We start from the raw sequence: 25,251 nt of genomic DNA on the forward strand, positions 1-25,251 counted from the left end.
TATGTTTCTAGTCTGTAAATCGACGAAATAGGACACAAAATAGCTGTCCCATCTGTCTCGGGGCTTTTCTGGTAGCTCAGTTAATCTGCCTGCAATGCAGGAGACCCCAGTTCGATTCCTGGGTCAGGAAGATCTGCTGGAGAAGGGATAGGCTACCCACTCCAGTATTCTTGGGTTTTCCTGGTGGCTCAGCTGGTAAAGAATCCGCCTGCAATTCGGGAGACCTGGGTTTGATCCCTGGGTTGGTAAGATCCCCTGGAGAAGGGAAAGGTTACCCACTGCAGTATTCTGGCCTGGAGAATTCCATGGATTATATATAGTCCATGGGATTGCAAAGAGTCAGAGGCTGACGGGAGACATCACATGAGAATACATATACAGCAACCATAAAATCTCATCAGGTATGACCACAATGTTGTTCTGTTGTCATTCCTGGCCACTACATCTGAAAGCTTACAGTTCTTCCCCAGACCAACATTTAGTTGGTTAGGGTCCAAAGTGCAACTTACTCCCCCTAATCCCCACCCCAAGAACATACTCATGTTCCCTGAGTATTCAACAAATAGCAGAGAGCTGGCCCACGCCCCCTGTAACATGTAAAATTTTACTCCCCAGGAAGAGTTTAAGGAGAGTTCACAAAAGGCAGCTGAGAGTCCTGCTGCCAGCATCCCCCCAATAACGTCTCTCTTTCAGAACAAGTCCATCCATCCAGGAGAAAAAAAAAATCAAATTGAGAAGCTATAAAATGGCAGCAGAGATGAGGTCTCTAGCCCATAGTAAAGATGAGGTGGTGACGGGACACTGCACTTCTCCATTGCCCCACAGAGCAGCCACGGACATCAAACCACACTGTAACCCTGGGGCAAAACCAGAAACCATTTCACCAACCGACATGGTAAGAGGCTTAATTTTATTGATATGAGTGGATTTTCTCATGTCTTTAGCTTTTCACAACTGCTTCTCCTTCCTCAGCCTAAAATAACGGATTCATTCTGAAAACAAGGACCCTGGAATTCAGAGTAGGGAAGATAGGAAGATCCCACGACAAACACTTCCTTAGCTTTTCCTTCTGTTCCAGGGAACTCTGAGGGAAGAAATCCATGCTAAGCAGCCTGTTGATAGCTGTAGCTCCCCCGGAGGAACAGAGGGCAGGGCAGAGGGATGCGTCCTTCCCCTGGTCTGCCTCCTAAAGCCTTGCCTCTTCTGACCTCCGAATCCATTTCTCACATAATTTGGGGGCCAAGCTGGCTGTTTCTTTGTTTATCTGCCCTCAACTGAGCAGTCCTGAAAACGAAGGCCAGGCAGTGCCGACTACCTGTAAAATCTACGCAAAGGTCCTTGGGGAGAAACAGCCCAAGAGTTTCTATCACCAGAGACAGACAAGAAGGGATGAGAGGGGCAGTTTACACAGCTCAACTCAGGCCTACCCTTTCTGAGAGGTGGATTCCTGTACAGCTGTTCTGACAAGCAGGGGATTAGGCACTTGATACATTCTGCTCCGGTGAGAGATGCAGACAGAAGTGAGCTGCATGGGGCAGCACCCTGCCTTACCAAAGGTCTCTAAGGTGGTGGTTTGCTGAAGACAAAGAAATTTTGGTTGTGACTGTAAACTTCACAAACTAGGGTCAACCTGCATACATGACCACAGCCTGGAGGTGAGTGGCTCCCATTTCAAGCGTCCCACACACTGGGGTCAAGTTCTGTGGGTCCCCTGTCGACAGGTCCCGTGTCTCTATCCCTCTGGAGGCAGGCAGGTGGCACCCCCTCCCACCACCTCCTGCAATTCAGGATTACTAACAAACCATAAAAGCGAGCATAAATGATAACGAAAGGAATGCCAGCCTAGCCCTAGCTCAATGCCAGCCCCTAAACGTTCCCTAAGAACAGGAAGCCCCAACGGCGAACACACGAGCAGTGTCTCTTGGGTGCCCTCTTGCTGTCACCAGGGCTTTTCTGCAAGGCTGACACGGAGGCCTCCTCTGTGAACTGGTAGATGAAGAAAAAGAGGAGGAAAAAGAAGGGGCCAGAGCACAGAAAAGGGAAGTTATTCTAGTGGTGGCCAATGAATAACATCCAATGATTTATAGGAAGTATAATCCAATAATACAGTAAAATAAAACAGTGTGTGCCTGCAATGGTTTTGATTCCAGGAATTATAAAAACATATTTTTTAAAAAGACAAAGTGAGAGAGAGAGCAAGAGGGAGAGAAAACAGGGGGAAGAAACAAGGGGACCAGAATGGAGCAAATTGGGCACAGATGGGAGATGCAGTGGGGTTCCAGGGGTGCCCTACCACAAATACTGCTTCGATTACTCCTCTTCAAGAAACGAGAGCTTTATTTCCTTACATTACAGAATTAAAAAAAAAAAATTAAAATTCTTGGGAGTGCTTGTGGTTTAGATCAACCATTCCCTCTCCAGCACCACATCAGCCAATCGGGTGGCTATTGAAGTGTTAAATGCTGAGGCACGTGGAGAAGGCCCCGCTTCTCCGATGACCGGCGGTGACATCACCCTGGGAACCACCTATCTCGCCACCACCCATTACTCGCCAAAGGGCAATTCTGGACACAGGCCAGGAAGGGAACACACTGTTCAGTGACGGTCGGCCTGGAACCATGGACTTCCTCGTCCATGTGCTCAGTGAATGCTTACTGAGTGCCTGATAAATACCAGGCCCTCTGCTAAGGGAAACCCGAACATCCCTCGCATGTCTCTGTCCTCAACCTCTTCAATGTAGACTAGTAGGATTCTGGACTCTCTGCAGTCCCACTCCAGCAGGCTTCTTGCAGAGCACCCACCTGATGGGAGGAGATAAAGGTATCAACAGCCTTGAACTTGTGAGTTTTAAGATCACTGCTGAGACCTGAAAGGTTCACTGGTTAAATGATGTGGCAAAAGTCAACTTACTTTCTTTTATTGGAAGGGGGACAAATCTCACGACCTCTGCCTCCTTGAGCTCCAGGGAAAACTGTAAGTTAAGAAAGGCCTCTTTGACCATCTAAGTGTTTCCCCTCCGTTGGGCCTTCTGGGGTGCCTGAAGCTCTTTAAGAGTTCTATGTCTCTCGACCCCAAGGAAAGCACATTTGAAAAGTATTTTAATAATCACACTATTAGCATCATTTCCGATATTTTGAAAAGAGGACTTATACCAGGGTAGCACCGAGCCCATACAAAAACGAGTTAGAGGCCACAGCAAAGGACATGCTTTTTCATAAGGCTATCCCTGTGGCTCTCCCTAGGCACCACATCTCCAGGGAAGGGCCAGGCATAGATGGAGAGGATCTCGACGGCCGTTGGGGGACACAGATCACCTCTGCTCTGGGCTGGAACGTTCCTTCTCCACAGAGTCCAGGAACTGACATATGCAAACACCCACCCAGAAGGACAAGTCCAAGAAGGAATGGAAAGAAAAATGATGGCCCAGATGTTCTGTTAACTTGCAGCGACTGCCAAATCACCACAGACCCCAAGCACCTGGGAGGGCCAGGCAGCAGCAGGCCCTCGCTTCCTGGCTGCAGACAGCCGGGGTCCCGTGGCTGGGTGGCGGCTCTGACAGCCAGCCGACCGGCCTGGAGGGCAGCCTTCAGAAGGGCACCGGCTGACGGGACCCGGGGGCTGAACACTCAAGGGCTGATTTATCACTTCCTTACTCATAAAAATGTGATTCAAACTGCTGCTGATTAGTGAAGGATTTAAATCTTTACCCTCTCCCCAACCCCCTTCCCGCTCCACCCCCGGCACAGATGCGGCAGCTCAGCCACAACACCCCCTTCTTGCCACTGTCCGTGCGAGCACAGCACAGGGGCCCAGCGAAGATGACTCACATGCTGGGAAATGGAAAAGTGCATCTTCCCACCAGCCAGCCCCGCTGAGTGCTCTGCTCACCCCTCTCCCAATGGCAGCCCACACAGTGGGGTCTGGACAGCCGCCTCAGCTGCACACCGGGTACTTGGCAGCATGTCCACAGAGCGCTCTGTCCTAGCTGAGTGTTACATCCTGTGGCCCGGGCTGTTTTTCCCTGAAACACCCTTGGACCACCTCAGCTCTCGGCCCCAGCTGCCCCGTGGAGGTGAGCGTCAGGACAAAGCCGGAGCCGGTGGCGGGGTCTCACGCACAGGCTGCGACGCGTCCTTCCTGGCAAGCAGGTCCTCGTTAGGAGCGACCATGGTAAAGAGTCTGAGAAAAAGCATGCTGGCCTCCAAGGGGAAAGCACTACTTCCTTCTTTCTCTGTTCTCACTGTCTCACCTTCCTTTCACCCATATTTTCTTAACTTTTAACTTTACAACAGCTCCAAGGAAAGGACTCATTGGTGGCCTATGAAAAGGCCAACATCTTCCTTTTCGCGGAGCAGAAGTTGCTGACAACAGAGGCTCCGCAGACTAGAGCTGTGGGGCCTTTACATTCACACCTCCAGGTTCCCCGATGGGGAAACAGTACCTTGGCAGAGGCTGCGCTCTGTGACAGGCGGCTCACTGACTGCGACGCTGCCAGATGGAGGCAGGGAAGTGAACAGGAAGCTACCTCGGGAGGCTCCACTCCCCCGAGCCCACGAGCTTCCCACCCGGTGGCCCGACCCTCGAGACCCTCAAGCGATGAGGAAGGGATAGAGTTCCTTCCCCTCCGGACTGACCGCCTCACCACCCTTTACAAACTCGATTTCCTCCTTCCTGGAAACCACCACTGCCCCTCAGGACTGCGTGCTTTCTCAGTGGTGTTCCCGGACATATTCAGAGAAGTTCAAAATGGCACCTCAACCTGGGCCTTTCACCTTCTGCAAGGAGCTGTGGACGCTGCGGCAGACGCACGAGAGAACTCCCTCTAGGCTTCAGATGTGACGGAAAGCCCACGCAAACCAGCAGAGGGCCTGGCGGAGTCCCCGGAGAAGCCGAGTTTCAGAGGAAAGCGCAGCTGCCTGCTCACCAGGGAGAGCACCCCCCACCTGACCAGAGCAGGCTGAAGCACAATCCTAAATACAAATGGGAAAGGGAAATAAACCAACTTCAGAGTGACAGAGACCACTAAGAAAAGGTGCCATGAAAGAACCAGCGAGACTCTGTCCAGAAACACTGGGTCTGCTTTACAATGGAGTCTCTGTAAGGGAATTCCCACTTCCTGGGATTGCAGGTGACAACCTTCTAATCCTGAGACCAGACACTCTCTGTTGAGGCTCTGAAATGATTTTTTGGCAGCATGGACCAAGTCTCCTTTGCAAACAAACACACAAAATAATGTCACCTCCAGGCTACAGATTTCCATCAAGTCAAACCACATCATCCTTACCTCAGTGGGGTGGGGGAGAGGGGAAGGGATCCGGTTAACATCCTTCCACTGTGACCTGGTCACCAGAACATTTACAAATCCTGCCAATCAGCCCCTCCCCCATTTCTCCTTCCCCACCTCCCACCTCATGTCAAAAAAAAAACAAAACACCCAGTGTTCAGAAAAGCATCTCAGAATGCATACCACTACATCTGCCAAACTCTGGGGCTGGTGAGTTTTTTGCTTCCAGATTTGAGTCACCAAAGCTCATCAATTCTCTGTTCTTACTCCCTGGCAGACTCCCACAAGGGATATCCCATAGGGAACTAGACTTTTCCATATTGAACAAACAGGGTACATTAGTCCAGAAACAGCTATTCCCCATCCCTGCCAAGCGTATGGTCTCTGCAATGAAACATTTCAGCCATGCCTCCCCCCCGGGACAGGCTTTGGGTCTGCAGCCTCCGAGAGGCCTTGCTGCTGCCTTCAGCACAGCCAGATGTGCAGCAGCGTCTCTGGGTTTGCAAATTAAGCTCTATACCCATGATTCCCTCCAACCATCCCACCCAAGCACTAGAGAGTCATACGGATTTTGGAGGGTACATGAAAGATCTGAAAGGCGATGGACGAAAAGAGGAGGGGTGGGTGGGTGGGTGGGTGGATGGGGGGTGTGTGTGTGTGTGTGTGTGTGTGACTCTGCAGTGGCATGGCAGCACAGGAAAGAAGACAGATTAATCTTTATCTGTCTAGATTAAGAAACTGGATGTTCCTTACCTTTCAACTGGGAGTTGTGTACAGCAAACATGTTGATGGTCATAAGCTGTAGCATGCGGGTACTTCCAATAGGAGAGGGGCTGTGCTGCAGCAACACCTGGAACTCCTTAAGGACCTTCTCAGCCACTGCAGGGAACGTCTCCATCCTACAAGCACAGCCAGCCCATCAGTGAGGCATATTCCTGAGAGCACTCAGTGCGTGCACGCACACATACACGCACTCATTCATTCCTTTCTTCCCTCCCTCTTTCTCTCTCTTTCTCAGAAAAGCAGACAGCTAACACCTAGGATGCTTCTTTGACTTCACAAACCTTCCGGGTACCCTAAGGTTGTGAACAAATTTAAAAGAAAGACGTGTTCAGGGTTTAGAGATGGAAACAACTCAATTTTTTGGATAAATCACCATGAGTTATTACGCTTTGGTATGCTATTTCCTAACCTCTGGCAATAACTGGATTCAAGCTGAAATCAAAGTTTCTCTCTGAAACCATCAGTTTTTCTAAATAGTGAACAAATTTCCTTTAAGCTCTAAGGCCAGCATAGTCCCCAAACTCTCTAGTATGAAAACCATATTCTAGGAAGAGGTTTGTGAATCTAAAGATTCTTCACTCAAAGCTTCACTTCAGAGAGGCTCTCAGACGCAGTTCTGCTGCTGTCAACTTAGGGACCAGCACACGAATCGTTCCACATAAGGACCCCAAATGTCCCCTGGAGAACCCCTCAACCGGGGGCCCCGATGATCGGTTTCGGCCTTTCCTGAGCTGCTGTCCTCCTCCCTCTCACAAGGGCTCTGCTCATCAGGGTCTGTATGTTTTCAGGCCAGTGGAAATATAATGCCCTGGCCAACTGCCACTCCCAATACAGGAAGAGCCTGTAATGTAGGGAGGCAGAAATCTAGCCAGTGACCCGGCGCTCCTAAGGAGAGGTCATTCAAACCGCTGCTTGCCAAACGTGGCCACAGAACAGTGGTGCATGCCTGGAGCTCCTCTGGCAACGGGAACAAACCACAGCTGAAGTCCTCAGAAATAAAAAGCAAATTCAAACTCGGTGCTAGAGAGAGAAAAAAACCAGGCACATGGGCCTGAGGGCCACGCCGAACAATTCACGGTCATCAGAGTATCTTTTCATCCATCCTCACACCCCCTCACAAGCAAGCAAACTGCTTGTGGTCCACAGCTTGTGTACTGGGGTGAGGGGAGAGGAGGGTGAGGAAGAGCTCCAGCTTGGATTAATAAGTAGCTTCTGGAAAGCCACAGGGAAGGGAATCCTCCTCAAAGGATACAACACAGTCTCGAGTCCCAGGGAAAGGTGCTTCTGCTTTCACCTGAACCTCAACCCTTTCTCCGGTGTGTAGTAAGCACCCTCCCCAGGCTAGAAAACTCCACAGCTTTCTGAAAGCCTGGCAAGCTTCATTCCTCGCCCTTGGAGGCACCTCCTGCGACTGACCCCCCAGCACCCAGAAGTCATGCCACAGTTACGGGTCAACTACAGTTTACGTTCCAGTGCCCTTCTCTGCTGAGCTGTCCTCGTTTTCATTGGCACAAAACATGCCAGGCATTTGCTTCCTTGCCCCCACATGCCATTTCAAGTGCCACCCCACCCCACACTCTGCCGCCACCACCCAACAGCAACAAAACTACCAAAACACACTGATTTTCTCCCACCTCTAAAAAGTTTCAGAACCATTAAAACTCTTGGTCGGTTTGGAATGGCAGAGAGTGATATGTTTGGGGCTGGACTGGATCCATTTTTCCCCCTGGGCTGTAACAAAGGTTTCATTTTAAACCTTGACACTGTGCAGCACTCCTTCTGGTCGGAGGTGGGGAGGGGGGCTAGCACTTCTCATTACGAGAATCGCAGAGTTCACTCTGCTTGAAAAGCAGCCACACCGGGCGAGTCTCGGAGCCATGTGTCTCTGTGTTGAAAGGCGGTAGAGAGCCAGCACAGAACGACACGACAGAAGTGTCACGTGGGACGGTCCTGCTTCGAGGCTGTGTCTGAGGAAGACTCTTTCCCGGGATGCGAATTGAAACAGCCATTATCACTCCCTAGGTCAGACTTAAGGCTCAAACGAGCACCAGGCCAAATGTCCACATCGTCTTTTTTTAAGTTAAAAAAAAAAAAAATTTGTTGTTCACCTTTCAACTAGTTCACAATGATTAAAACAAAAGAAAAGGAAATCAAATGCATAAGGGTATGAGTTAGAGTAACTCCACTTCTGAGATACGAGGGAAGATGAAGTTCTCAGACAACATCAGCTTTGTGAGGCAACAACTGAAGGACATGCAGATAAAAGATTCTTCCTCAGAGCTCAATAACGGCATTTCTCGTACCCAATTTTGTAACCAAAATGCTCTCTGGTTTTGGTCTCCAATTACCTGTAAGTAGTTTTATTTCTTTCTCTTTGTTCCACTCCATATTGCAGAATGAAAATTATACTAACACTGGGATAATGACAGAATACAATTTGTTTAGGGAAAAAACCCACAAAATAAAATGATGGTTTTTATGGCTACATAAGTAATTATGCAAATGCAATAAAAAGGTCTAAAGAATACACAACCTGGTATCCAGCATTATCTCTTTGGAGGGCACAGGGGTTGGGAAAGAGTTGAAAGAAATTTTAGAAAAGCACACTATACTTTTACAAGGAGATTTTTATATATTACTTATGTAATAATTGTAAAAGTTTTACACAAGAAGCAGCAGCAGTAGCAGCAACAGAGAAAGAGGTGAGAAAGCATAAAAAGATGGCAATTTATAACAGCAAAATACTGGAAGCAGCCTAAAACGTCCAACAACAACAAATAATTAAGATGGCATATCCATACAACTGAATTATATTTTTTAGAAGCTGTATTAGATTGTTTTTAAGTTTAATATATATTAACTGAAGACAGTTTTAAAGTAGTTTAATATGATCCCTTTTATAGATATTTATAAAAAATAAATAAGAGAATACATGTGTGTGATGTATGGAAGAGAAGATAAAAATATACATCAAGTGTTAACAGTGGATAGTTATCTCTGGATAGTGAGAATAGGAATAATTTTTTATTTCTTCTTTTTGCTGGGTTTTCTAAATATTTTACAACGAGCACTGTATACGGTAAAAAGATTTCCCCTACGATGGATACTTCTGGCTTTTGTATATAATACACTTCTAGTTTTAAAAAGTAAATCAAGACACAAACATAATATTTTTAACAATTCGAAGTCCAAAATAAACACATGAGTCTTTGAATTCCAAGAGATCTTGAAAGTGTGCAAAGAGCATGACTCGGCAAGCAAGTAAAAAACTAAAGTGGCAACTTCAACCTAGGCTACAATGGGAAGCTAAATTATTCTCTTCGTCACGAGTCCCAAGTCTACAGATGGCCGGCCTCCCGACCCCTCAGAGGAGTCCCAGGCGGGTCCGCTGTGCCCCTCCCCGGGAGAGCCAGTGTCTGTCAGGAGCCACACAGCACTCCTGCCCGATTCTGTTCCCTGAGCCCGGGAGGACTCTGGCCCTGTCTTTTAAAACTGTATGATCACTTGTACGATGTGCATTTCTCCGGCTGAAGTGATCGCCTTCTGAAGAGATCTCGAGAGACACCTAGTCTCCTGTGAATGGCAGTTTCAAGAAATCAATCTTTCAGACAGCACTGGGACCAGACTCGGGAGTGACTCAGACAGTGAGTAACGGGGCAGGACCCGATCTCTCAGATACTGGGGAACACAGCTGGCCTGACAATATTCTCTGCGGAAAAGAATCAGGCTCCCTAATTTTTCTTAACATCTTGATTTTTAAAACCTGTACAAGATAGGAGCAAACCAATAGCAAAATCAAACCAAACCAAACAACTCGGCCGTGTGACAGGGTAGCCATGAGAAACAAAAATCACAGGGCTATAGAACATAAGGACTGGAACAGACCTTGGAGCTCATCTGTTTAAACTACTGATAAGGAAACCAGAGCCCACAGACGCTCTGACTCGTTCCCTCTCGAGGTCTTAGAACTAGTCAGCAGAGAAAAACAAACTCTTCTTGGCACCTGATTCCATCAAACACTTGGAATTTCTTTTTTTGCCGGCTGCTGAGAGAAAGGAGACTGGTGTGGCACACAGTAGGCCCTCAAGTGCACTCGGAGGCAGCAGGGAACACGGGCCCAGAGGACGAAGACTGGGAGGGCCACGCTGCTGGGGCTTTTCTCAGCAGGCAGGCGGGACAGTGGATGTGTCTTCAGCTGCTCCCCATTACAATCTCCTCACTCTTAATTCATTTTCAACGCCTCCCACATTTCACATCTTCTTGGTAATTAGGCAGCAGTCCATGTTGCTGTGTGTGGCTTGGGCTCATCGCTTTTCTGGTCTTACAGACTTCTATAGTTTGGGGCTTTTTTTCTTTCCAATAGAAAAATTATTGCTGTTTCTCTGCCTTCCAGAATAAATATGGGGCTCAATTCTCTTTTCACCTCCAAGAGAGCACGAGAGGAATACTCACTGAGGGGCTGAAGTGCCCAGAATTTACATGCATTTTCCTCATGTGAACACTACTACAATTCAGTGTTTATGAAGGTGGAACTAGACCGGCCTTATCTTTTTGCCAACAGAGTTGGTTATATGCAGGAATGGAAGAGATCTTGAAAAATAATCTGGACCACAGGAAACCACCTCTGACAAATGAGATAATCTGCTCATTTTTCAATAGAGAAGAAAATTCCTGAACACCTTCCCTCTGAAATTTTCTTACATATAACCCAAACCTCTCCAGCTGCAACATAAGCCTATTTTTCTCTTGCTGTCATCCCACAGAAATCAAAACTATTTGCTTATGACTCTAATAGTTAAACACAGTTAGGGTACCCCCAACAGCTGTCTCTAAGTAAACCTTTGGTTATCTTATTTTTAAAAAATTCATTTATCTTCTCAGAAATCATTTCTAGCTTTTTTTTTTTATCATTATTGCGACTCTTTTCCAAACTTCCTCCAAAACACATCTAAACATGAGAAATTTAAAAGGGGGAAAAATAGGGTTTTAACTAATGCATAATCTGATTTTATATATATACATAACACATATATAATATATATATATATATCCTAAACATTCCTATATTCTGGACCAAGACTTTTAACTTTTTTAGTCCCAGAAGTTTCTAACAGAGCTGAGAAATGCCTACGGCAGTGGTTCTCAATCAGGAGTAACTCTGCACCACAGGGAACATTTGGCAATGTCTGGAGACATTTTAATTGTCACACCTGGGGGTGAAGGGAAAGGATGCTACTGGCCTGTAGTGGGTAGAATCTTTGGATGCTGCTAAACACAGGACAGCCCCTACAATTAAGAATTATAAGGTTCAAAATATCAATAGTACAGAGGTTGAAAAATCGTGCCTTAGAGCAAACATGGTACATAAACATTCAAAGGGCAAACACAGCAAAAGGAAAAACAGAGAGAAGATGCTGACAACAAAGGTACTAAAGGAAAGATTTTTTTTTTAATGAGAATTTTTAAAGAATAAAGAGATGAAGAATCACGGCACCTATTTTAAGTGTAGTACAGTAGTTTTTTCTGATATGCTGTGCTATTGCATGAAATAATATCGTCTTACCCACCCTGAAACTGCAGCTTCACATTATTCACTACTGACTGGCCTGGGTCTACGATGACCCAAAAGAATTCTAGATTCCTTCTCTCCAGTCTTTTGCAATCTACCCATTTCTTGTAATGATTCACTTATTCCTACAACAGCTATTTACTGAGCATCAACTACATGCCAGGCACTAGGGTTACAACAGTGTTGAGCAAAAACTCCCACCAGAGTAGAGCTGGCGTGGGGGCGGGGGGTTGGGGGGTGGGTGTTGCTACTGAGGGACCTAGCTTCCTTTGCTGAGTGGTTACTTCACACATATATCTACTAGCAGACAGGCATCTACTGGCACTGCTCCAAGTTTTCCAAGTCATTTCAAGACTACGGCCATCCTCGTCACTCTTGCCCAGGTTGATGATACATGAGTATGTAAAAGGCACAGTTTCTAGTCCGCCAACACGTTCAACAATGTTCCTCCGAACAGGACAAAGCCTTTCAGCTTCTCCCACTAAGGAAACCTTCTAGAGCGTTAAGAGATAAACTTACAAGGTTATGACAGAAAGCGAAAGGGAAACACAACAACTGGAGCAACTGGAGTCTAAAACAAGCACCTCAAAGGGTAGTTCACCAGAAAACCTCCAACTCAGAATTTATTCAACGCAGAGAAGACCTGCGGGCACTGCCACCTGTTCCTCTCCTGGAATAACGAAGCACTCAGCACAGGGGCGCCGGCTTCACAGTCAGGAGAAACTCTGACCCACCAAAAGAACACTCGAAACGTGTTCTCTCCCCAGAGACTTAAAGCGCTAAACGACAGGGTCTCCCACACACCACCTTCCCTGAGATTTATCTGGAAATCCATGGTGGCCAGTGAGACTATAGAAAAGTCTCAGCATTGACTGAGCTCAGCAACATGGTGCCAGACACTGAGCACAGGAGGAAGGGGTATGGTTTGAAGTGGGAGAAACTGTTGGAGAAAAAAAATCACTGTCCACTCTTTTTCCCTTCTCCTTAAGGGAAAGTGAGTGGATAGTATTTTCCCCCAAGGAGGACCCCTGGCAGCTGCACCCAGGGACTGAGCATGACTTCCTTGAGGAGCTCACTAGGGGTTGAGCCGGAAGGCAGAGGAAAGAGAAACCCAGAGGGATTAGGGTTGGGGGGTGGAAAAAGACTGTGGTTAAAAGGGGGTTTTAATAAAGGTAGAGAAAGGGGAGTCAGAGGGGGGGAGAGTAACATTTCCCAAACTTCATGAGCACTGGAGGAGAGTGAGTGGAGGGAAGGGGAGGGAAGGTGGAGGCCCCTAAGAATTCACACCCTGTGCCCTCAGTTACAAACATAGTCTAGTTGCTAACAATATTAAATTCCAAAATGACTTGTAATGTAGGAAAATAAAATAAACATCCTGCACACTTACCCAATCCGGGTAAACAGCTTCCCATGGGCATGGAGAAAACTGAGGATGAACCTTTTGTTCAGCTGCATGGGAAAAAGAGAGAGGAGAAAACAATTAAACTTTCCCCAGTTTCCTGTTACTGAACAGAGTCCCTAGTGACACAATAACCTGGCCAGGGTCTAAGGGGTGGGCACTAGGGATGGGAACCAAATCAACATGCCCAAACTCTCACACAGACCCAGAGCCCATGCCCAACAGCTGCTGCTCAGCTGAGCCAAGAGGACTGCAGGCTCAGTGAGGAGACAGCACCCCCTGCTGGCAGCAGTGCCTGAGTGCAGGGAGCGAAGCACTGAGTACCAGCCAAGCAGCGCAGAAAGCAAGATGCCTGTCGCCCTCTGCCATCTACAAGTCACTCTGGCCTCATACAATGAAAATGAAACAGAGACAAGGGCAAGACAGGAATAATGATGATCCTGCCTAAGTCCATACTCTTACTTAAGAGCTGTTTTTCTACGTACCCCAAAAGCAAAACTCTTCTTTGGAAACCAAGGGTAAGGAAACCCACCACTAGCTAGCTCATCAAATTCTATTTCTCTGGCTTTTAAAACCAAAGTTAAAATCTTTCTCTTTTTTCTTCTTTTAAATAAAAACTGAGTGCTGGTTTTTTATGTGAAATCCTCTGGCTTTTACATGTTAGCTACTAACAACAACAACAAAAAATTTAAACATTAGGCAAGCCAAAAACATGCATCTGCCAGCCGTATCTGGCTCACATCCATGAGTCACCAAATTTGCAACCTCAATTCAAGGTTCTAGAAAATCTACTTCTGTCAAAAACTAGGAAAGAGATTCTTCTGAGCAAAACAAGGGAGGGAAAAAACTTCAAAGACAGTAGGAGTAATCTCAGAATCAAACCCTATCATCCTCCCTGGTCTCCTGGAAGAAATGTGCTCAGGGCCTTGTAACCAGACAGGAAGAAGGATCAAGAATCCCTCAAGAGTGGGTGCTTAGGACAAGGAACGGTCCAGCACCCTGGATGCTCTGCCCAAAAGGCTTATACTCTTGCAAAAGAGAAAAGCAATCAAATTGTGGCAGTGCCACCAATTTCACACGGAAACTGAGTGTGAGGAAAGGGGGGCATTCTCACCTCACCAGCGACTTCAACCACAAACTGCATGTAATCTTTAGTCTTTCAGTCTTTATTTTTGCTTAAACGAATTACATTTAATCAGCAACATCAGATCAAACATCGAATTCTGGAGTTAAAAAGGATACTTTAAGGAAGGTAACCTGTCTCTATAGAGAGGTGAGTCAGGACTGGGGGGACACTGGGTTCCATGAACAGAAATGAAAGATGAGGAATTGCTGCAAAACGAATGGTCAGTGGTTCTGCCATGGTTAGTGGCAAGGCCTGGGCTAGAATGCAAAGGAAGGTAGTGGAAACTTACCCCTCAAACCTCTGCCACTTACCTGCTATGGGGTCTCAGGCAACAGATGTAACCTCCCTGAGTTTTCCCTTTTACACGATGGAGATTCAACAAATGGAACCTCCCAAAGATTTCCCTTCTGCTCAGTGGAGACAACAGTGCCTCCCACGCTCAGTGTGCTGTAAACACTCAACTGTCAGCCGAACATCCTCTCCCAACAAGCAAGTGGTAAAACGTTAATAACTGGGGAAACCAGGTGAAGCATATGCAGGAGTTCTTTGTATTATTCTTATAGCTTTTCCATGGGTATAAAATTATTTCAAAATAAAAAGATAAAAATACATATTTCTCTCAATTCCTGTTTTAACTCAATTGTCCCTTTTTCCAGCTGTCAATCATAAACTGGTTAACTCATCCATAACCAGTTATATTTATACATACAAGGTCATTGGATAAACGGTATTAACCCATTTAATTCAAGCCAGTTATTATCCCCCAACGCAACACAGCTCAAAAACTGAAGCAACGTAAACCAGTATATGGCAGAGTTAGAACCTGAACCCAGGTCTTCTGACTTCAAAACAGTTCTCCTCCCCTTAAACTGCCATCTGTCTCAGGAAGAGAACTGGTGAGCTTATTCATGAAGGGCTGATGAGGGAAGAAGAACACTAAAAGAGTAGTTCAGTTTTCTCTTCCAATTTTCTTTACCGATTAGGCAGGAAACATACTGCGTGACCCACAACGCCTCCTGCAATAAAATGAGCGCACCATGGGTTCTTTTAATACTGTGATTCTAGCTACGTATTTCCCAAAGGTCTCACCCTCAGGGTAGCAGATGACTCCGACTTAATTATCTGAGTTCACACCTACCATTAGTGTATTTTAACTGTATCCAGTAGAAAGCGGATTTCGATGCATTGTTTCTCAACTAGTGACAGTGAAGGGAATCTTAGCAAACTCAAACTACACACACATTCTCTCTGACCTTGGTTAATGAGAACCACTGCTTTATTTTTAGTCTGAAAGTACCTGCTACCCTAAATATAGTTTCTATTTGTCACCAATATTCTGAGCAGGAAAGGAGCTAAAATGTGTACATTGTACAGAGAGGTAAAGCATGCTATTCTGAGAAAGTAGATTTGTTCCACGTTGATTAAAATGGGACTAAGCATCATCATAGATATCAACATGAAGTCAGCACATGCTGAGGTAGAACTTTAGGACAACTTAACTGACACCAAGTCCACAGTAAGGAAGGTCTCAGTCTGAGCTTCCTCTCTCTCCAACACATCACCCCGGACTGGCCTCACGTTTGGAACTTCTCGATTCTTAACAGGGCACTTGGATGGTCTCCCAGGTGGAGAAAGAACCACTTCTCCTCGTATGGTGAAGCTATCTGCCTCCAGACCTTCCTTGTGCAATTACATACTGGTCACCAGAAACCAAAAATGCTTCTTGGGTGTTAGCGCTGAGAGGTGTTAGAATTATTAAAGGGTGGCTGGCTCTTTGGTTCAAAGTCCAAAACCAACTCACTGTGGACACCTGAGTCTTCTATACCATCTAAAAGCAACGACCCAAAGAGACACTAATAGTGGGTACGACACTCACAGTAAAGTATACCGGCCATTAACTATGGGATTATGAGTTAAAATGGTTTGGGTTGTTCTTAAACTGTAAAATGGAATTTCTACCACTGATGTCACCTAACTCAGAGCTAAAAGGATAAAACGAAATAATACAAATTAAAGCATTCTGAGGAGTTAATGTCTTATGCCTGTGGTGGTTATCAGCACTCAGAACTGCCTGAGTGCTCTGTGAACTGCAGAGCAAGGAAGGAGAAAGAAGCTGCTGAGAGGCAGTGAGGTATCACCAGAGGAGAGGACTCTGAAATATGCCCAATTTCAATTTTAGAGAGCTGTTCCTCCTTCGAAAGAGCTGTATGGAAAACTGAATATCTGAAAAGTTAATCATTTTAAGGACAGTAGGAGAAAACTTAATATTAAGAGGAACTCCAGCATGCATCTTTAAAGGGTTTGGGGAAATATAAACTATCGTTCTCTAATTTATTCATCTGGAATGCCTCTACTTTTATATACCAAGTATTAAAAATGGCTCTATACCCGTCAATATGACACAACGTGGGGGAAGGCCAAGTTTCAAGGGTACCTGTTAGAAACAGTCAAGGACTCTCAGAGCCTGCCATCAAAGCCCAGTCATCACCTACCTCAAGTGCTGAGATTACAGGGTGGAGAGGACTGGGAGCACAGAGATGAAGCCGCCCACCTTCACCCCAGTGCCCCCTGCCAGGTACAAGCAAGAGGAGACTAACAAGACAGGGTCCTCAAAGCCAAAGAACTTGCAGTCCAAGAATAAAAGGTAAGCAAATAACATATGAACTTGCCAACTCCCCATTTATGCCCCGAAACCTAGGACAAGGCCTTGTGACTATGAGGGTGACAGGAGGACTGTGTTTCCCTGTCACTGTCCCTCGGGCAGAAAAGTCTGTGGCGGGGAGATCTAAGATGACAGAGAAAGTGAGGATGTAGAACGTGGAAGCCGAAGGGTAAGTCAGCAGTATAACCGCCATACAGTAGGAAGAAAACTGTTCATTAGAACGTCCGGGATTCCTCTTTCCAGGATACAGATGAAGAACAATGCAAAGGCAAGTCACGTGGCAAGACTCAGATGCCTTGTAGGGACAAGACAGAGCAAACCACAAAAATCAATCCTCAAATCCCAAAGAGCCCCGCCAAGGCGGAGGTGGAGCAGGTATGGTGAATTACTCCTCACCTTCAGTTTCTTCTCCCCTGAACCATTCTGGGCAGGATGACAGCTCAATTAGCTCTAATTAAGCCCAAACTCCATGTAGCGATGTCCTACTTAAATGGCTGGACTGGAGCCATGTGAACTCAAGTGTAAAACACGCCTCTTAAAACTAGGGACCCCTTCAAACAACAGTTCTCACTCTCACACAGCAGCTTAGTGCTGCCTCAACAAAGTCTTACACGAAAGCAATTTACTTGCTATTGCTTCATTATCTCCCCTACTTAGAGCCAGCAGACCAGAGGGAAATGGGGCTGAACGGCAAATCAGCAGTCAGCTCCGGAAAACCCGGCGAGCAGGGGGACAGCCGAGCTCAGAGTACTGGCTGGCTCTCAGGAGGGTGACTGGCACTAGGTTTAAAGAAAAGAGAAAGAATCACGCATCTGTGACTATTCTGTATTTATGGCTTATTTGTTTACGGGGGTAGGAAGTGGTATAGAACAGTTTGAACAAAGACCACTGAACTGGGTTCACGACCTGGGTTTGAATTTTGGTTATGCCACTGATTTGCTACACTGTTGACAAGTCACATAAAATTTCTAAGGCTCTTTCTTCAATAAGATGAGAAGGCTGTGGAGGAGGAAATGACAATCCACTCTAGTATTCTTGCCTGGAGGATCCCATGGACAGTTCGGACAATCTGTGCAGTCCATGGGGTCACAAAGAGCTGGACGTGACTGGGAAACTGAGAACACACACGTGCAGGTGCTGGGTTCAGCAGGGCATTCAAGGCGAAGGAAGCTCACGCGGGATAGGGCAGGCAGGCGTGTGAGCGCCGGTGGGGGAGACCACGTCCTAAGATGCAAGTGTGTGCAAAGGAAGGAGGTGACCGTATGACCCAGCAATCCCACCCCTTGGTATATACCCAAGAGAAACAAACACATATGTCCACACAAAAACTGGCACACAGATGTTCATAGGTCATTATTCACAACAGCCAAAGAACGGAAAAACATATCCACTGATGAACAGACCAATAAAATGTGGTCTCTATCCATACAATGGAATAATACTCAGTATAAAATGTAATAAAGGTTTTCAGTGATGCAGACAAAAAATAAAATGAGAAGGCCGGGTGAGATGAGTATCAGCAATTCCACACCCCTGATCATGTACACATCACAAGAAGGCCTTCTGTAAAAAATACAGATTCCCCAGGCCTTCAGGATCAGAGTCCTCAGGGAGGGGAGAAGTAGCCTCAGAGTCAGCATTTTGAAAATGTCTCCAGGTAATTCTGAAAGACAGACAGACTAGGAAACCCTGGGCTAGATCATGGGTCAGCAAATTATGGCCAAAGGGTTTTTTCGTATGGTCCATGAGCGAAGAGTGGTTCGTATGTTTTTTAACCACTGAAAAAAATCGAAAGAATTTTTCATGACACATGAAAATCATATAAAGTTTAAATGTTGGGGTCCACAAATAGGGTTCTACTGAAACACAGACACACTTGCTTGTTTCGTATTGTCTGTGGCTGCTTTCCCCCTATGGAGGCAGAGCTGAGTGGCTGTAGCAGAGAGTGTATGTCCCAAAGCCTAAAATCCTATCTGGTTCTTTCCAGAAAAAGCTTGCTGATCCCTGGGCTCATCTGTAACACTGGGGTCTCAAAAAATGTATGGATCTGCACAACAGTTGAGGGCTACCACTCACACAGTGGAAACAGCAATGATGCTCCTGGCTTTTTTAAAAGAAGCGCCATCCCCCCAGGAAGTTCTGACAGCTACCCTCCCACCTACCAGTGCAGGGGAATCACCAATCCACAGTGCTCCTTCCAATTCTAAAAGCCCAAAGATGCAGAGTTCTAACTAAACTGAATCTCTCTTGCCGGCTTCTCAGCAAACACCATCCTGTTCTGTGATGACAGCACAAAACACACCAAATGCCAAAGACTGCTGCTCCCACAGCTTTTGACCTCAAATGCCCCGAAAGCTAGAGAGAAATATGAATGGGGTCTCAAGGCTTCCAGCTTGGAAGCCACTATGAGGCTAAGGGGCCCGGTGAAAACACAACACATCCAAGCCCAATCAGCATTTCACTTGGACCAGGGGGCCAGAAGTTCTCCCAAAACAACCCTAATCAAGGGAAAGTGCCAGACTAAGGTTTATGAATCCCTGTGCTGTGTGGTCTGACAACCTAGAGCTCAGAAGTGCCACCAACTTAGCATCTCAAGGTACACAGGGAAAGAGAGAAAGTTCAGCCAAAGGGCAGCACTGTTGCTCTGACTGAGTTACTTTCTGAATGAGTCTTCTTTCTGACTCATCTCTCTCAAAGAGTCTGGGAACTCTCATGCCCATCCACCCAAAAAAATGGGGGAACTGGGACAACTCTGCATCTGCACAAAGTGGGAGAGAAGAGGAAGGGCTGAAGCGCCCACTTGGTGGTCAGGTGGACGACTAGAAAATAGCTTTCCAAAGGCACATACACAAGTTCAAACCATCTTTTAAATGAATGGGTCAGTAGTGTGTTGATGATGGTGAGTGAGGTCCTTCTCACCCTGTGTCCACCCCACTCCTTCATTCATTCAACAAAAACTGACTTACCATCGTCTAGGTACCTGACACTGTGCATGAACTATGAACAAAGCAGAGAGAATCTCTGCTCGGTGGGTAACACAATTATAGAGCACCATGATTGGGCAAGTATAGGATGCTGTCTACTTCCACAGTAGAAGCATCAGAGATGTCCGAGGAAAAGTAGATTGAAGAGTCACGTCTATGTGTCTTAAGAAAAGAAGACAGCGTGAGTGATGTTCCCAAGAGTGGCACGCTGGCCTGGCCAGGTGAGTGATTCTGCAAGGAGGAGGCTGGAGAAATAGGCTGGGCCAAGTTGCAGAAGTCCCTGTTAAAGAGTTTGATCTTGATCAAGTCACTGAATGGTTTTGAGCAGGGTAGTGACATAAGCAAAGCTCTAATTTTAAAAGGACGTTCTGGCTACTGTTTAGAAATTTTAGCTTTTTTTGGGGGGGAGGGGCAAGATAAAAGTGTTCAGAGGCCAGGAGACCAGTTTAGAAACTGCTGTAATCCTCCAGTGGCAACAGAGAAAAAAGAGGGAAGACAAAGAAAATGATCAATCCATGCTCAAATGATCCTTTGTCCCTAATTCCCAATGGTTCAGTTCTAACTAACTCAATTTACAGAGACCAGCAGTGGCCCAGACCAAGTAGAAGTCTTTAGAATCATGTAGAGGTCTTACTCAAACTAAGTGAAACACAGATTTCATCTTTAGAAATAAACTGGAAATTCTCTTATTTCCTTTCAATAATATTTTTAAACAGCCTAGCATAGTGTTTGTACTTAATATGTATTCAGTAAATGACTATTGAAGAATCTATTAAAATATACAGATTTGATAATGGTAAGGTAGATTATCCAGGTAATACACAGAAAAAAAAAACTCAAGAAAAACAGTCCGGTACTAATATTAATGCTGGAGGGAAATAACATACTCATCACCATGAGCATTTAAATCTCTCTCTGACAGACTCACAGACTAAGAGAACAAACGTGTGGCTACCAGGGGGTAAGAATGGGGGGAAGAGACAGGGAGTTTGGGATCGACATGTACACTCTACCGTATTTAAAATGGATAACCAACAAGGACCTACTGTACAGCACAGGGAACTCTGCTCAATGTTCTGTGGCAGCCCGGACAGAAGGGGAATTTGGGGGAAAACGGATACACGTATGTATGGCTGAGTCCTGCTGTCCACCTAAAACTATCATAGCGTTGTTAATCTGCTACACCCCAAGATAAAATAAAAAGTTTAAATACATATATACATGTGTGTGTGTGTGTGTGTGTGTGTGTGTGTGTGTGTGTGTGTGTGTGCAGGTATATATATATATATACACACACATACCTTTCTGGAGGATAATTCGGCAAAATCCAAAAGTGTTCAAAGAAAAACAGTACTATCAGGAATTAAGGGTTTTGATCCTGAGTAATTGCTCCATCTGCCATATTCCAGCTCAACAGACTGGCCAAGAAGAGACCACGGCTAATGTGAGAACAAAAGCCAAAGTCCTTACAATGGCCAACAAAGAGTCCTGTGTGATAATCTACCTCCTCTGCTCCTGCAGCTTCCTGATTCCTGAACATGTCAAGCACAGTCCCTCTGAGGACACGTGGGAGGAGGGTATGGTGGCCATCCTGACCCTCTAGCCCAGCAGCTCCCCACCTTTACAGTTCACTGGAATTGCCTATGAATTTTTGAAAAATACGATGCCTGGCTTCTATCTTCAGATATTCTTTCTGATTTACCTCGCGAGGCAGTGAAACCTGGGCGTCAGGATTTTTAAAAGCTTCCCAGGTGACTGTACTGTACAGCAAAGTTTGAGAACTGCTGTTCTGGTTTACGCGCTCTTACAGCATTTGTTGCCGATTTGTACGCACATATCATGGCTTTGTGGACTTTGTTCACCACGGCCAGCAGGCTCATACAAAGTGACCTGCAAATTCATGGCGAACAAACAGCCTGTCCAGTCTGGTCTCTGGCTGTTCCTCCTGCCTCCCCTCTTGCTGACAGAGAGGTGCCCTCAACTCACAGTGTTCTCACTGCTGCCACGCCCAGTCTTCTGTCTAATGCCTTCGCACGTACTCCTTTATATTAAATATGTCTAACAAAGCCCTACCTTTCCTTGCTTAAACCCCTCTTCCCAAACCCTACCTCCAGGCTGAGCTTGACACCTTATCCTCTAGACGCAGAGACTGTTTCACATGCCTCTGGGATTCTGGGTCTCACGGTACATCTTAGTCACATACACGTCTGTCTTTAGACCAGCTCTGCCCACAGCATTTCTCCATGGTGATGGAAATATTCCTTATCTTCACTGACCAATACAGTAGTCACTGGCCACAGGTGGGAAATGAGTGAAAGGTGGCTCCTGTGACTGAGGAACTGAATTTTTAGTTTTATTTCATTTCAATTAAGCAACCACATATGGCTAGTGGCTACCACAGTGGTCAGCTCTGCTCTAGGCTGATGTCCTTTAGTGAATGATTTGTTTCTGTATCTCAGGACAAGAAATGATCAACAGTGATGGACAGTGGGCTAAAGACATGGATGGATGTGAGTTTGCTCTAAGATTACAATACTCCCCACTTTCACAATTTCTGGTGTACCCCCTGGTAGCAAGAAAAGACACACATTCTGAGGTACAAGTGAGGCTCAGCCAAGGGAGCAAAGGACTGGAGGAACCATTCTACTCTTTTGCCCAAATATATAATTCACACAGCATGAAGTGTGGCCTAATAGCTGATTTTAACTATTCGACGGCACCTTTCAGAAGCTTGGGGGCAGCTCCCAACTAAGGACAGGTTAAATTTACAGAGCTTGCTCTGTGCTTTAGGAGTTAAAAGTACCATCAAGCTACTCAGACACAATTCAGACTCAAGTTCGCCTAGCCAAACAAAGCAAGTGTTACGGTCAGCTGCCTTAGTGACAGTCAAAACTTCCCCAGCACCTTCTCCGTGTAAGGCACATTTCTAAGCACCTTAGGACTATCGGCTCATTTCACCTCTCCACAATCCTGTGAGGAAGTACTACTATTATTTCTATGTTACAGATGAGAAAACTGAGCACAGAGAGGTTAAACGACCAGCCCAAGTCTGCTTCCAGACTCTGAGCTCTTCATCTTTCACCTCAAAAAAAAAAAAAGGCAACCTTTTGGCAGAACCAGGAATGACACTGAGGATGTTTCTAAAGGCCAAAAGCTAAGGCAACCCCAAAGAAAAACCCATCAGTGGCTCGGGTATCATTCACTGAGAGACCAGTGGTCCAAACAAGAGAGAAGTCTTGCACATGAAGGGAAGTAGACATTTCCAGTCCAGATCGTATCATGCACGTTGGTGGAAGCACTTAACAACTGCACCCGAGGATAATGCCGGCCAGAAGGGAGAAAAAAGAAAAGTGAGAAAAGCGAATAAAAGCTTATTCTCCATGTCAGTAAAATAGCAGTAATAAAACTAGTAAAATAAAAACCCTAACATTTTTCTAGACAAATCCCCAATCCGCCTGTTTAATAAGGAAGTAGTTCTTCAAGAGTCAAAGAAGACAAGTGCATTTACAGACTATCACCAAGGGACTGTGCAAAGTCTGGAAAAAAATGTCTGAAAACATACCCCCTCCACCCCCCCGCCTACCACCTACCACAATACAGGAAAACCCCTGAATCTCTCAGGAAAGGGAGGAGTAAGAACTAGTCTAAGAACCCAGAGGAGAACGAGGGTTCGGTTTAAGAAAGATGTGGTCACAAAGAAGGTTTCACAAACCATTCTGCCATGGGCACCAAAAAAGCAAATAGCCAGCATGACAGGGAGCTCTGACAACCTCACATGAGCTTCGGATTTGAGCAAGGCACCAAATAAGGAAAGGATTCTGGCCCATCGACTCCTAGGAAAAGTGTTTCAAGTTAAAAATGGTTATTCAGGTTTGGATGTGAACTTCTGTATCTGTTCTTTATCAGCAGAGGCACCTCTACACCTCACTGGCAGCCAGCAGTAGACTGGGGAAGAAAACGGCTGAAATAAAAATGGGTTACACAGGGGTGACAACACGAGCTGACGCAGCCTGGCATTTACCTAGACACCAAAGACAAGGCCATAAACGTGCAACACAGAACGTGAGGGATCCCACATCCCAGCTGGACCCAAGCATCTCCAGGAGCAGGCAGGCTGTGATGTCACTGTTCCCCCAATAGCCAGAGTGCTCAACTTCGAGGCTGAAAACCACAGCACTTTTGGTGACAGACTCAGTTTCACTGTGACTGGAGGAAGGCCTGCTTCCATCTAGTTTTCTGTCAGTCATATCCTTTGGGTGCTGGTTCCCAGACTCAAAATATCTGGTTCAAAAGACATGGCAAACACTTTCAAATGTCTTATCTTTGATGCAATTCTCCTCTGTGCTCTCCTTATCCTCTCTCAACAAAGAAAATCAATCCTGGGCATGCCAGAAAGCGGGGAAATCACGAGCATTAACTTCTTCCGAACTTACTTACAGTGCTTTATCCCTCTCACTGCTCCTATTCAAAGTGTAGGGAGACTGTGAGTTTAGAGTTCAAAGGAAAGGGAAGCACAGAAACGGCAAGTCAAAAACCAGTTCCGCTGGACTACACAGTTTGCTTAGTCTGTGACAGTTTATCAGACTGTAGGGCTTTGATATAGGCCCTTTCCTGTATGTATATGACTCTGTAATACAGTTTTCTTTAAATTACCACAACCTCTTCCGCTGTCCCACAAAAAGCCTTTATTTCATGCCAACACCCTTTACCCCGTGTGTCCTAACCCCATCAAACTCTAACCTGAGGTGGTAAAAATGAAGGTGACCGTGCTGAAAGTCTGTGGCTCCACCCAGATGCAAGAAAGCTGCACGGGTGTTAAATACCAGAGCAGCTGATGGTGCAAACTGGATCCCATTTTTCAGATGTAGAAACAAGGAAAGAGCCTGAGAAACATGTTCGCAAAAATAAAAAGAAATTTAGGAATATGATCCAGAAAAACTGACTCCAAGTCTACCTCAGCCACAAGGGACAGCTTCTGAGGGCAGCACGGGCATCCACTAGAGTCTTAGCCAACCTTTTGATACATGTCACTTCAAAGTATTTTAAAAGCCATACTGTTTTACAGATCTGTCCAGAAGTCTTAAAGAAAACATGCCAAAGAAATTCCTCAAAGAGAATGTCAACTGACTTACAAATAGTTTGCTTTACAAATTAGGGCTGAATATCTCAGAGATTTGTGGCACAAGTCAGCTCAAAATCTCATCAGATAGAGTAAGACTCTAGTATCTTTACCAAGAAAGACACACCCCAAAAAATGCAAATCGGCAGAGGTATTATTCTAAATCCTCTCTCCCATATGCTTCAGTAGTTGCAGTCCTACTATGCGTGTGAAGAGCAAGACTAGAACTTATTGCCAATGGTTACAACACAAAGCATAACTTATTCCCAAGCCAAGCTGGGCTTGGCTCAGAAAGCTTCCCAGAATGATGGAAGGCATGACTGTA

General features: G+C 45.8%; 1 protein-coding gene across 5 annotated transcripts in view; it reads right to left on the reverse strand.

The window, feature by feature from the left end:
* Positions 1-25,251, reverse strand: part of SMG6 (SMG6 nonsense mediated mRNA decay factor) — a 200,674-nt gene that overhangs the window by 140,380 nt on the left and 35,043 nt on the right. For all 5 annotated transcript variants that reach the window (XM_061390647.1, XM_061390651.1, XM_061390648.1 and 2 more), the window contains exons 9-10: positions 13,024-13,085; positions 6,038-6,183 (exon numbers count right to left, since the gene is read on the reverse strand). In XM_061390647.1, coding sequence (XP_061246631.1) covers positions 6,038-6,183; positions 13,024-13,085 — 208 coding nt within the window. The remainder of the gene's footprint in view (positions 1-6,037; positions 6,184-13,023; positions 13,086-25,251) is intronic.

The sequence above is a fragment of the Bos javanicus genome, chromosome 19 (assembly GCF_032452875.1).
Source record: "Bos javanicus breed banteng chromosome 19, ARS-OSU_banteng_1.0, whole genome shotgun sequence".
Classification (NCBI taxonomy): domain Eukaryota; kingdom Metazoa; phylum Chordata; class Mammalia; order Artiodactyla; family Bovidae; genus Bos; species Bos javanicus.